The 12,231-nt window shown below is 50.9% G+C and overlaps 1 protein-coding gene across 1 annotated transcript; it reads left to right on the forward strand.

The window, feature by feature from the left end:
* The first annotated feature begins 1,026 nt into the window (after positions 1-1,026).
* LOC105914224 lies at positions 1,027-1,650 on the forward strand. Its single transcript, XM_012845272.1, has one exon. It carries the CDS (start codon positions 1,027-1,029, stop codon positions 1,648-1,650), a length of 624 nt encoding a protein of 207 aa, XP_012700726.1.
* Positions 1,651-12,231: the final 10,581 nt, after the last annotated feature.

Raw genomic sequence — 12,231 nt, forward strand, 5'->3', positions numbered from 1 at the left:
TAGTCACTGTCAGCTCCATGGCTTCCATGTCACAGTCGTATGATCTCTTCAAGTCCCCATGCAGGGAGAGTACTCCCTTGGGTCCTGGCATCTTGAGTACTAGGTATACGTAGTGCAGGATGGCCATGAATTTGGCCAATGCTGGTCTTTCGAGGATAGTGTGATACGACGTTTCAAAATCACCCACCTCAAACCGGATGTACTTTGTCCGGTAGTGTTCTTTGGTCCCGAAGGTAACTAGCAATACCACCTAACCAAGGGGTACTATTAGGAAGTATATATGTATATTAGGATGTATTTATCCTTGCCTTGTACACTTGATGTATTCCTTGTAATCCAAGCCATATTGGCCATATAAATAGTGATCACCCCCCTCATTAGGGTGTGTGGTGTTTCCCATCTACTTCTCTACATGGTATCATGAGATTAGATCGTGGGCCTCTCCTCATATCCCTCGTGCCTCCCTCCTATCCCGCGCAAACCCCTAGGATGGTGCCCCTCCTGCCACGTCGCCGCCACCACCCTCCACTGCACCTCCTGCCCTGCGCGCCATGACCACCCACTACTCCGCCGACTCCTCCCACCAGCGATGCCACTGCTCCTCCTAGCGGTGACCCCCTCCCGTCGGTGATGCCAGCGCTCCTCCTAGCGGTTCTAGCGCCCCTTTGCCGCCTCTCGGTGCCGACGGTGGTCCTCCTCCTGGTGGTGCACCCCTCCCTCCCCCTGCCGGTGATGCGCCTGGCCACGACCACGGCGGCTTCCTCCTGTACCAGGCGCCACCGCCCGCCGTCCACCCCTACGCCACCGTCTCCGTCAAGTCTCATTCCCATGACGTTGATGATGAAGTCCTCCTCCTAGTCCAAGTGGGCGTCCTTCTTCAAGTCCATGTGTAGCAAGTTCGGCCTCAAGTCGCACATCGACAGCACAGCAGCGCCTCGTCCCCATGACCTCGACTAGGATCAAGCGGATTGCTGCGTCCGCTTCTAGTTCTTTGGCTCCGTCAACGACTCCATCCTCAACCTCGTCATGATCGATGATGATCAGATAGCTCAGGATCTCTGGCTCACCATCGAGGGACTCTTCCATGCCAACAAGCAGTCCTGGGCAACCTTCCTCAGCCACGACTTCCACTCCATGACGCAAGGCAACTCCTCCATCACCGTGCACTGTCAACGCATGAAGACTCTCGCCGACGCCCTCCGCGATGTTGGCCATCCCATTCAGGACTCCCAACTTGTCTTGAATCTCCTCCGTGGCCTCAACCCGCGCTTCTCCAACACCATCGAAGACATCGCCAACTCCACCGCTGGCTTCCCGTCCTTCGACCAGGCACGTGACATGCTCACCTTGAAGGAACTTCACCTCGCGAATGAGGAGAAGATCTCCAACTCCACCGCCGGCTTCCTGTCCTTCGCCCAAGCGCATGACATGCTCACCTTAAAGGAACTTCGCCTCGCCAACGAGGAGAAGATCTCCAACTCCACCACCCTCCTCGCCAGGAACTCCTCATCATCTTCATCCTTCGACTATATGGGCAGGTGTCGCCCACCGTCTAGTTCTATCCAGACTGGCGGCAGCAGCGGCAGCAGCAGTAGCAACGGTCATGGTGGCAAGAAGAAGTGGCAGAAGAAGGGCAGCGACGGCTTCTAGGCCCCCCTAGCGGTGGCAGCTCTCACAGCAGCGGGCCCCCACGGCTCACCGGCCCGTGGTTCTGCTTCAGTCCAAGAGCCGGCTCCTATGGCGCTATGGGCTTCCAGTAGGCTGGCGGTCAATACCCGTTGGGTGGTGGGGGCTCGCACGCTGGCGCCCTTGGTCTCCTCTACCCCCCTCCGCAGGCCCACGCCGCCTACACCCCTGTTCAGGTGCTAACCTGGGACCAGGCGGGTCTGGTTGCCGCCCTGAACCAGATGACGCTGCAGAACGGCGGCTGGGTGGTTTGACTCAGGTGCATCCAGCCACATGTCATCCTTGGATGGTATTCTTCTTTCCCGACTCCCTCCCTCTCACTCCTCCATTACTGTCAGTAACGGTCACACCCTTCCCATCACGTGCCGTGGCAACTCCACCCTTACCACCCCCACATCTCACTTTTGTCTTAACAATATCCTTGTTGTTCCTTCTCTGATTCGTAATCTGATTTTTGTTCGTCAGTTTACAAAGGACTATAACTGCACCATAGAGTTTGATGCTTTTAGTTTTTCTGTCAAAGATTTTCTGACCAGACGCATCATTCTTCGCTGCAATAGCGCCGGCGATCTTTACACCATACCTCCAGCAGCCAACTTTGCAGTGCCCCACACTAGCCTAGCCATCTCCTCTAATTTGTGGCATCTCCGTCTTGGTCATCCTAGTCCTACCTCCATCGCCACACTTAGACAAACTTCATCCATTGCTTGTAATAAAGATAGTCATACTCTATGTCATTCATGTCAGGTAGGGAAACATGTGTGGTTACCTTTCTCACATTCTATCTCTCGTAGTTCTGCTCCTTTTGAGTTAGTTCACTGTAATGTTTGGACTTCTCCCGTAGCTAGCATCTCTGGTTATTGCTACTACCTAGTCATTTTGGATGACTTCTTGCATTTCTAAGGGATGTTTCCTCTAGTTCACAAGTCTGAAGTCGCCTCACACATCACTGAATTCTATGCCTATGCTCACACGCAGTTTAGTCTTCCTATATGAAGCGTCCAAGCTGACAATGGGACCGAGTTTGTCAATAAAACTCTCACATCTTTTTTTAACTTCTCGGGGTATCCACTTGCGCCTCTCGTGTCCCTACACTTCTTCCCAAAATAGGAAAGCCGAGCATGTCCTACGCACCCTTAATAACGTGACTCGCACATTGCTCATTCACGCCTCCATGGCCGTCCCATACTGGGCCAAGGCGCTCGCCACCGCCACCTACCTTCTGAACCGACGCCCCTGTTCTGCCATTCAGAATGACATCCCCTACCGCCTCCTCTACTCCCAGCCTCCCGAGTACTCTCACTTGTGTGTCTTCGGTTGTCTTTGCTACCCCAACCTCTCAGCCATGGCACGCCACAAGCTTACTCCTTGCTCCGCAGCCTGTGTCTTCCTCGGTTATCCCTCCTCTCACAAGGGGTACTGCTGCCTTGACTTGTCCACCAGTCGAGTCATCATCTCTCACCATGTTATCTTTGACGAGTCCGTCTTTCCCTTCTCCTCCCATCCTACTCACTCATCGTAGCTCGACTTGCTTTTGTCGAGCCCCTCCGATGTTCTTGCTTCCACCTCGGTCGCTCCGTCGTCAGACGTTGAGTAGTCGCGGCCCTCACTAGTTGTTTTGCAGGAACTCACTAACGATGACCCCACCATCCTATTACATGGGCCGACCGTGTACCCCGCTCCATTTGTGGGTGGGTCGCTGCTCTTCACCATGCTCCCAACTGCTCCGACCATGACCGCAGTGCTTCCGACCATGACCACAGCGTGCGCGGGTGTGCCCTCTACTGCTCTAACCATGACCGTGCCACGCGCGGGTCCGGCCCCGACCTCGACCGCAGCTCCCAACTGCTCCGACCACAACCGCGGCGCACGCGGGTGCGCTACCGACTGCTTCGACCGTGACCGCATCACACACAGGTGCGGCCACGATTGCACCGTCCACACCAGCGCACGCTTCGTTCGGTCGGGCGAGCGCCCCGACCGCACCGGTGAGTGCTCCGATCGGTCGGGTGAGCGTCTCGACCGCACTGGTGAGCGCTCTGATCGGTCGGGTGAGCGCATCTGCGAGCGCTCTGATTGGTCAGGAGAACACCACGACCGCACTGGCAAGCGCTCCCATCAGTCGGGTAAGCGCCCCGACCGCACCGGCGAACACCCCGACCGCACTAACGAGCGCTTTGACCGGTCGGACGAGTGCCCTGACCGCACCGGTGAGCGCTCCGACCGGTCGAGCGAGCGCCCACGGTCCTCCCCCCGCACCCATGGCACCTGCAGCCCTAGTGTCTCCTGCGCCCTCCTCATCGCCACCTACCCCTCCATGCCCTGTCACTTGGTTAGTGATTGGGGCAATCCAGCGGGTCCGCTACTAGGGCATGACAGTCTCGACTTCTTCTCCAACCTCTCCAATTCCAGTGAACTATCGCAATGCTCTGGCTGATGCCAACTGGCATGCCGCCATGGTCGACGAGTTCCGGGCCCTCATCGACAATGACACCTGGCGCCTCGTCCCACAATCGCCCGGTGCCAATGTCGTGTTGGGCAAGTGGATCTTCCGGCATAAGTTCCATGCCGATGGGTCCCTCGCCCGGCACAAGGCACGCTAGGTGGTTTGTGGTGTTGGAGGTATGCCCTAGGGGCAATCATAGAGATGATGATATTCCATTGTATCCATATTTTATATTGTGTTCCTTGCATATCCATTAAAGGCTACTTGAATTGATTTTGCAATTATGTGAATTGTGTGTGAAACTCTTTACTTGTATGGTTATTCTAAAAGTTGTCCCTAGTCGGAGTTCATCTGAGGACACACATGAATATTATACTAGCACATGTATTAGTTGATGACTATGTTTCATAAGTCATGGACATGGAGATGTCAAACTAATAATGTGGGCACGTGTAGAGATAGGTGCTAGGACTGACCCAACACGAGTTACATAGTTCTCTCTTTACACAACGTGTTGTGGTGGAACCGCCCAAATTAACTTGACTAAAATGCACTTAAGTCGCCTGACACACGATCATGCACTTTAACCAAGCCAACTTGGTCATCCATCGGATTTCCTCCGATAAACCACTTACTCAGGATCGAGAAGCATTGCTCACATGAAGGTGAGTGGCGCAGAGATTACAACATTCCCATCACATTAACATAGTTCAACAACTTATTACATCAGAGTTTTCAAAACCCAAACAAGTTTGCAAGGTTGTAAACAGCAAAGATGTAAAACAATGGAATCTACACGACGATACATAATACCATGGCGAAGCCGACCATGATATCCATTTCAACGATCCATGTTGTCTGAGGCAGCTGTCCACTCGACCGACCAACCCAGGGGAAATTGGGTCGGCCATGTCAAGCTGGCAACCATTTCCTCATGCTCAGCACTACTTGAAAACATAGCCACAAGCAAGAGCAAGACTGACCTGACAGGTGATAACTACTTCACCAACTCCTAGACATGCAAGGCTTTTTGGCTGTGGGTTTGTTTTTGCCAAAACACCTAAAGTTGGTCCTTACTTTCAATATTTTAGCTCAAGTTCTAGGTTCATTAACCAGTCTAGATTAGCAACTTATACTAAGCAAGCATTGTTTCCAAACAATTAAAGATCACGCATCAAGATTAATATCCTCATGTTCCATCTTTACTCAGTGCAGAATAGCGATCAAGCAGTCCCAAACTGTGAGAGGCAGACGAATCAATTCAAATTTATTAACCATGCATGGCGAACCTAATCCCACGACATCCACGCACCACGAAGGTTTGCTTCACTTGTCACCCGTCTGCACCGATCCCCAGGCACGTGTCAGGGCAAAACTTCCCTTGGCATGCAATGCTCCACATCCTGGCCTCTTGTCGTACTGTGACTGCACTTGCACCCATATGATACACCATGGGAACCTCATTCTAGGGATAGCAGGAGTATAAGCCACGCCCCAGTTCAATCAGGTACTAGGCTTCCCCATCCCATGCTAGGTATGAGATTAGTACTTTCAAACACTTGATCACAAATGCCGACACGTTTCAACCTTAGTCCATTTTCATTTAGACAGACGGGGCAATCCACCGACCACCAAAACAGTTCACAAGGCCTTGCCCCGCCCTTCATCCTTATGGTTGTAACATAAGTAAAAAAACAACTCCTATAACTCGTGAGTGACAGGAAATCACTCGACTTTTACCGTGTCCTATTAAGCATTGCATCTACAAAGACTTATCATGCTAGTGTTTAGATCAAAAGGGTACTAAGTTCGTGCATCTAAGGTCTCAGACAACGCCTAGTAACTTAAATGCACAATCATAATCAACATAATTCATTGCAGAAGTTTAGAAAACTAGGATATGCTCCGGGGCTTGCCTTCCGCGTGATGTAGCTCCACGGCGGGTTCCTCTTCCAACGTAGGGTGGAGATCGTAGGTTCCGTCAGCGATATTAGCTTCTACAAGACATGCACATGCAGAGAGTTCAGGTCTTCTATGCTTTGCATGAAGGATGCAAGACATGACTTATTGCTGGAATAAAAGTTGCATTTCGACCACATTCACCTAAACAAGGTTTTCAACTTTCGTAACTTCATGAAGTAAGGTGTGTTATGGTTTAAAACTCCAGGTTGACTTTGATGGTGATTGTGTACATATTTAAGATTCTTACAACTTAGAGTTTCACAAGGAAGGTGGGGTCACTTTTAGGATTGCTCGGGGTTCATTTGAAGAGTCATTTATCTCTGAATGTTTTTTTTGTACCTCTTCCAAAAATTACCCATTAAGCTTATTAGGACTTACATTTCTTTATTCACTTAAACCGATTCCTTATCCAAAATTTGGTTCCACAAGCAAATAGTAACATGGGCAAGATTATTTTTGTATGAAACGAGACAGTTCACTGAGTCCAACAAAAGTGGTTTGACATTTTTCTAATTTTTCTACAATTTATGGTGCATTTACAAAGTTTATCCTATTTTCTGCCAATTTAAAACAATAAACCGAAAACAACTTACAATCCACCCCTCGGGTCTATGGTTTATGTGCGTAGGGTTCCCTAGTTCTTGCGCTAAGGCCCCTGATAGAAGTTAAATGACATAGGGAGGTCCTTGTGGCGGCTGGCAGCGATCAGCGATCTTCGCCCGATTCCGGCGATGTGAGGCTCAAGCATGGGTAACAAGCTACCAGGGAGAAGCACGGGCTCACCTAGGATCGATTGGCAGTGGTTAGGGTGGTGGAGTGGGCTTGGCGGCGGCGGAACGACTTGGGGATGGGAGGTGGCTTCGGCGGCGGGGTCCCGGCGGAGTTCCGGCGACGGCGGGGCTCTGGGAGGGCAACAAGTCACTCGGATAGGAGGACGAGGTGGTGGCGGAGCTCTCAGTGGAGGTGTCGAGGTGCGGAGAGTGGCGGAGACAGGGGCTCCATGGGAGGGTGGTGTGGCGGTGCAGAGAAACAGGGGAGCGGTGTGGTTTTGGCGAGTGGGGTGAGGTCGCGGCGAGGCAAGGGTGGTTTTTATAGGGCCGAGGAGAAGCGGGGGAGTGAGGCGGAGCTTCGAGCATAGGCGGATAGGATTGGAGGGCTCTATGGGCTGCAGGCCAGAGCTCCATTGGTGGCGGCGCCATTGGCCGGGGTGCGGAGACCGTGAGATAGGATCTCCCGGTCATTGGCCTTGGGGGATTCGGGGAGTACAAGCGCGGCTTTGCCGCGACCGTGGGTTGGCGGAGCGAGGCGCTCGTGCGATCGCTGTCCGAGTGGTGACAAGTGGTCGGAGCTTGGCCAGTCCAAGGCAGTGGCGTGGCGTCCTCCGGCGGGTAGAGCTTGCTTGGGACGGGGTGAAGGAGATGCGTGACGCTAGGGAGCAGGATAAACGTGCTCGCCTACTGGGCAGCTGGGTGCGTGAGTTGTCTTGTCGTGGCTATCGGTTGGGCGACGGCGAGCTCGCCGGTGGACAGCGGCCACGCGGCGGGCGGCGCACGGGCAAACCTGCGGGCGTGCTCCGGGCACGCACTGGGCGGGGTGCTCCTTGGGGTAGTAAAAAAGGGTCGGTTTTGGGGCCTTTTTCTCCAAACTTTTCAAAAGAACTCGTGAAACTCCAAAGGTAAAACTTGTAGACCTAACATCCAGCTCCAAACTTTACAAAAGGAGTTTGCTTGAAATCGAGACGAATTTGAAACTACGGAGTTGCAAAGTTCGGCAGAACGCCGGCCTCCAAGGACTTGAACAGATCCGGATTTTGCTATTTTTCAGCATTTTGGCTAACTTTGGCTTAGATTTTGAGTAGCTTCCCATTTGAATCAGGCCAAGGTGTAATTGAAGGAAAAGTTCTTTGGTCTTAGGACTCCAACTTCTATTAGGGACTTTTCTTGAGTTCAGTTCAGCTTTTAGGAGGAAGAGGCTCACCAAGAAGCGCGCTCTGGACGTTTTCCAGACAGCACTGCGATGTAAGTAGGCTAAGTTGACTGTTTTACACGATTTTGACCAAATTTTTGAGCATGTTCGGTTGTGATTTGGACCTGGGTCAGTGTAACAAAGTTGGAACATAGTAAAGTAACGAAAACTTCTATTAAAGGTCTGACTTGAGGTTAGATATAGAATGGTGAGATAATAGGGTGCAAAGTTGAGGAATACCATGAATTCCAGGACTTAGGCCATTTGCAGGATTTTGATGTACTTCTGATTTGATTCTTATTTTTGATCTTCTCTCACTCCAAATCAGCCAAAGTGTTAATAATAAAAGTTGTTTGAAATTAAAATTTTTACAACTCTTATTTGGGAAAAAATTTATGTTGGTAAATAGAAACTCAAGTTTTCTATTTAACTCCAAAAAGAGCTTTTTAGGGGTAATTTGGGCATTTCACCTCCTCTACTTAGTGACTAATGACTTGCTTGATTTAAATATACCTAATTAAGGTAGATTTGTTACACATGTACACTTTGTCCTTAGAACCGAGACTGTCGCATGTTCTCAAGATGTGGATCGACTTACTTAGGGGCTATCAAACGCTACACCGTAACTGGGTAGTTATAAAGGTAGCTTTCATGTTTGTCAAGAAGCATGTTGTGAGGCATGGTCAATCAAGATGGAATTTGCCCCTCTCTATTTGAGAGAGATATCTCTAGGCCCCTCGAGTGATCGGATCTGAAAATGCATGGCCATGCTACATGAGGTTAAGAGTTAACCTAGAAAGGGATTCCAAATCACAGTATCGAGAAAGAGTGGTCGGCTTGGAGCTAGACCGAATATTGTGAGGCAAAGGGAATAACATGTACGTGATGTTGTGATGGTTCATCTGATATGACCTTCGTGTGCGCATAGGAGTTAGTATGTCTTGCTAGAGACCGCTACTAACTATTGGCCGAGTAGGAGTACTCGGGCCACGTCTATACGTATATGAACATATAGGGTCACACACTTAAAGGGCTGGAGGCCCAATTCGGATGTGATCTGAATTGGACTAGGTTTAGGAGTACTACTGGGCCTCGGACCCAAAGGCCCATTAGGAACCCCTCTATATTGAGGGGTGAGGGCACCCTAGGGTTAAATCCTTTTTCCACACCAGCAGCAGTCGCGCCTTCCACGCCCTCACCTTGTTGCAACTCGCGGACGCAGCAATCCGGCTTGCGGCGCTTCCTCCCCGCACATGTGGATACCGTGAAGGTGTTGCATCTGCAGCCCTTGGACGAGCCGCCGTATGATAGCTTCGATGAGGAACCTAACGAGCCGACGATGAGACGACGACGAGCCTAACGAGCCGCGACACGAGGAGGGAGTTGCTGCACGTGGACGAGCTGCTGAGGAGCTGCTTGACGTCAACGTGTTCGACTACACTGCGTCGACGTGTGATCGACATTGCTGCCCCGACGCGTATCTACAACTTCCGCACATGTGCATCGAGTGGTAATCCCATGATCTATAACGGCAGTTTTTCTCTTGGTTTATGCGGTATGAAATTTTATTTTGCGCTAGCGTAGCCTACCTCGTATCCTAACACATGGCTTCTCCTAGCATCACGACATTGACTACGACGAGACTGTCAGTCTAGTTGTGAAACCGGTGATGATGCGGACCATCCTCAGCATCGCCACTTCTCATGCCTGGCCAATCCACCAGCTGGACGTGAAGAATGTGTTTCTTCTAGGACACCTCGCGAAGACTGTCTACTGCCAGCAGCCTCCCAGCTTCATCGACCCTGCCACCCCTAATCACGTTTGTCTCCTGCAGAAGTCCTTGTATGGACTGAAGCAGGCCCCGAGGGCGTGGTACCAGCGGTTCGCTTCCTTCCTTCGACAGCTCGACTTCATCGCCTCCACCTTCGACACCTCCATCTCTGTAGACAAAGAGGGGCCGAGCATCACCTACCTGCTGCTCTACGTCGATGACATCATCCTCACCGCCTCATCCTCCACTCTTGTTCGGCACATCATAGGGCGTCTTCACTCCGAATTTTCCATGACGGATCTTGGCAACCTATACCACTTCCTCGACATCTCCGACACGCGTTCCTCCTAGGGCATGTTCCTGTCTCAGCGACAGTACACCCTGGATCTTCTTCAGCGTGCTGGCATGGCTGAGTGTCACTCTACAGTGACTCCCATTGACACTCATGCTAAGCTTTCGGCACACGACGGCTCCAAGCTCCAAGATGGCTCTAAGTATTGGAGTCTTGCTGGGGCTCTTTAGTACCTCACTCTGACTCAACCTGACATGGAGTATGCAATTCAACAGGTGTGCCTCTTCATGCATGACCTGCGTGAGCCCCACATAGCCTTGATCAAGCGCATCCTGCGCTATGTGAAGGGCACTCTCTCCTCTGGTCTTCACATCAGCACCGGCCCTGTTCAGTCTCTGACAGCCTACTCTGACACCAACTGGGCTAGCTGCCCAGACTCTAGACACTTCACCTCCGGCTTCTACATCTACCTCAGTGACAATCTGGTGTCTTGGTCCACCAAGCGCCAGACCACAGTGTCTCATTCCAGTGCTGAGGCGAAGTACTAAGCTATGGCTCATGCTATGGCAGAATGTTGCTGGCTGCGTCAACTTCTTCAAGAGCTTCATCTCCCGCTTGCTTCGGCCATTGTTGTCTAATGTGACAACGTGAGTGCTGTCTACATGATAGCCAACCTGGTGCATCATCAGTGCACGAAGCACATCGAGATTGATATTGACTTCATTCGTGAGAAGGTGGCCTTGGGTGAGGTCCAGGTCCTCCATGTTCCATCCTCTCACCAGTTCGCGGATATCATGACGAAGGGCCTACCAACTCCATTGTTTACTGAGTTTAGGTCCAGTCTGTGTGTCCATGATCCTCCCTCTTCAACTGCAGGTGGGTATTAGTAAGTATATGTGTATATTAGGTTGTATTTATCCTTTCCTTGTACACTTGATGTATTCCTTGTACTCCAAGCCATAGTGGCCATATATATAGAGGTCACCCCCCCCCTCATTAGTGTGTGTGGTATTTCCCTTCTACTTCTCTACAGGTACAGCCGCGTTGCGTGGGACAATCCCATAGAACAGAAAGTTTGTCGGGTGAGCATTCCAATAATGTCGAGGCCCATCTTCCTCAGAGTCTTGACAAAGAGTACACTGAGACTACTACCACAATCAATGAGTACTTTCGTGAGCCTGGGGCCAGCGACTACTGGGTCTGGGACTAGAGGATACCATCCTGGGTCTAAGAAACTAGTCCACTGACCCTTCCTGGAGAAGGTGATTGGCACCTTGGACCACTTGAGGAATGTAGGTGTTGCTCATTGAATGGACATAATTTCTCGGAGGGCTAGTTTCTAGGACCGCTTAGTAGCAGTACCCCATGTGCCGCTGAAGATGACGTTGACAGTGTTGGATGGGTTCTAGAATTTGCCATTATTGCCATTGTCTTCGTATTCCTTAGCCTTGCCCTTGTCCTTTGTCCCAGAAGGTTTCGGCAGATCTTCCATGACTCTGCGCAGACTATAGCAATCCATCGCAAAGTGCTTGTGGTGCGGGTGCTATGGGCACTTCTTCTTTAGGAGCTCGCTGAACGGAGTCCTTTCTTGTTTCCTGCCACCTTTCTTGGAAGATTCAGACATTGCCGCAACAGTATTGTCTAGCTTCCTCTTGCAATTTTGACCACCCGAGTAGTTATTTTGGTTGTCATTACTGGGGCTATCATTATGGTTTTGTCGTTGCGTTGGCCATTACTCTGATTGTTGTTGTTCTGACCCCTGTTACAACTAGACTCGAACCCCTCGATCTCATTGTCTTCTTCATCACCCGTGCTTGTCTCATGATCTTAAGAGATTTGATATCTTTGGGGCATCTCCTGCCAAAATCTTGGAACATCCAACGGTCGTAGAGATCGTTGTGGAAGCAACCTATGGCGTCACACTCCGTGATGTCCATGATAGTGACCTTCTTGTCGAAGAAATGATGTAGATAACTATGCAGGGTCTTGTTGTAGCTTGACTTGAGACAAGTCAATCCTGTTGCCAGGACACTGTATTGCCCCTGCGAAGTTGTTTGTGAACGCCGCCTTGCGGTCCTTCCACATGTCGATGGAGTTTTTGTCCAATGA

The sequence above is a fragment of the Setaria italica genome, chromosome IV (genome assembly GCF_000263155.2).
Source record: "Setaria italica strain Yugu1 chromosome IV, Setaria_italica_v2.0, whole genome shotgun sequence".
Classification (NCBI taxonomy): domain Eukaryota; kingdom Viridiplantae; phylum Streptophyta; class Magnoliopsida; order Poales; family Poaceae; genus Setaria; species Setaria italica.

Excerpts from the sequence above, each read along its gene's own strand:
- LOC105914224 (XM_012845272.1), top strand. The coding sequence starts at position 1,027 with ATGATCGATGATGATCAGATAGCTCAGGATCTCTGGCTCACCATCGAG.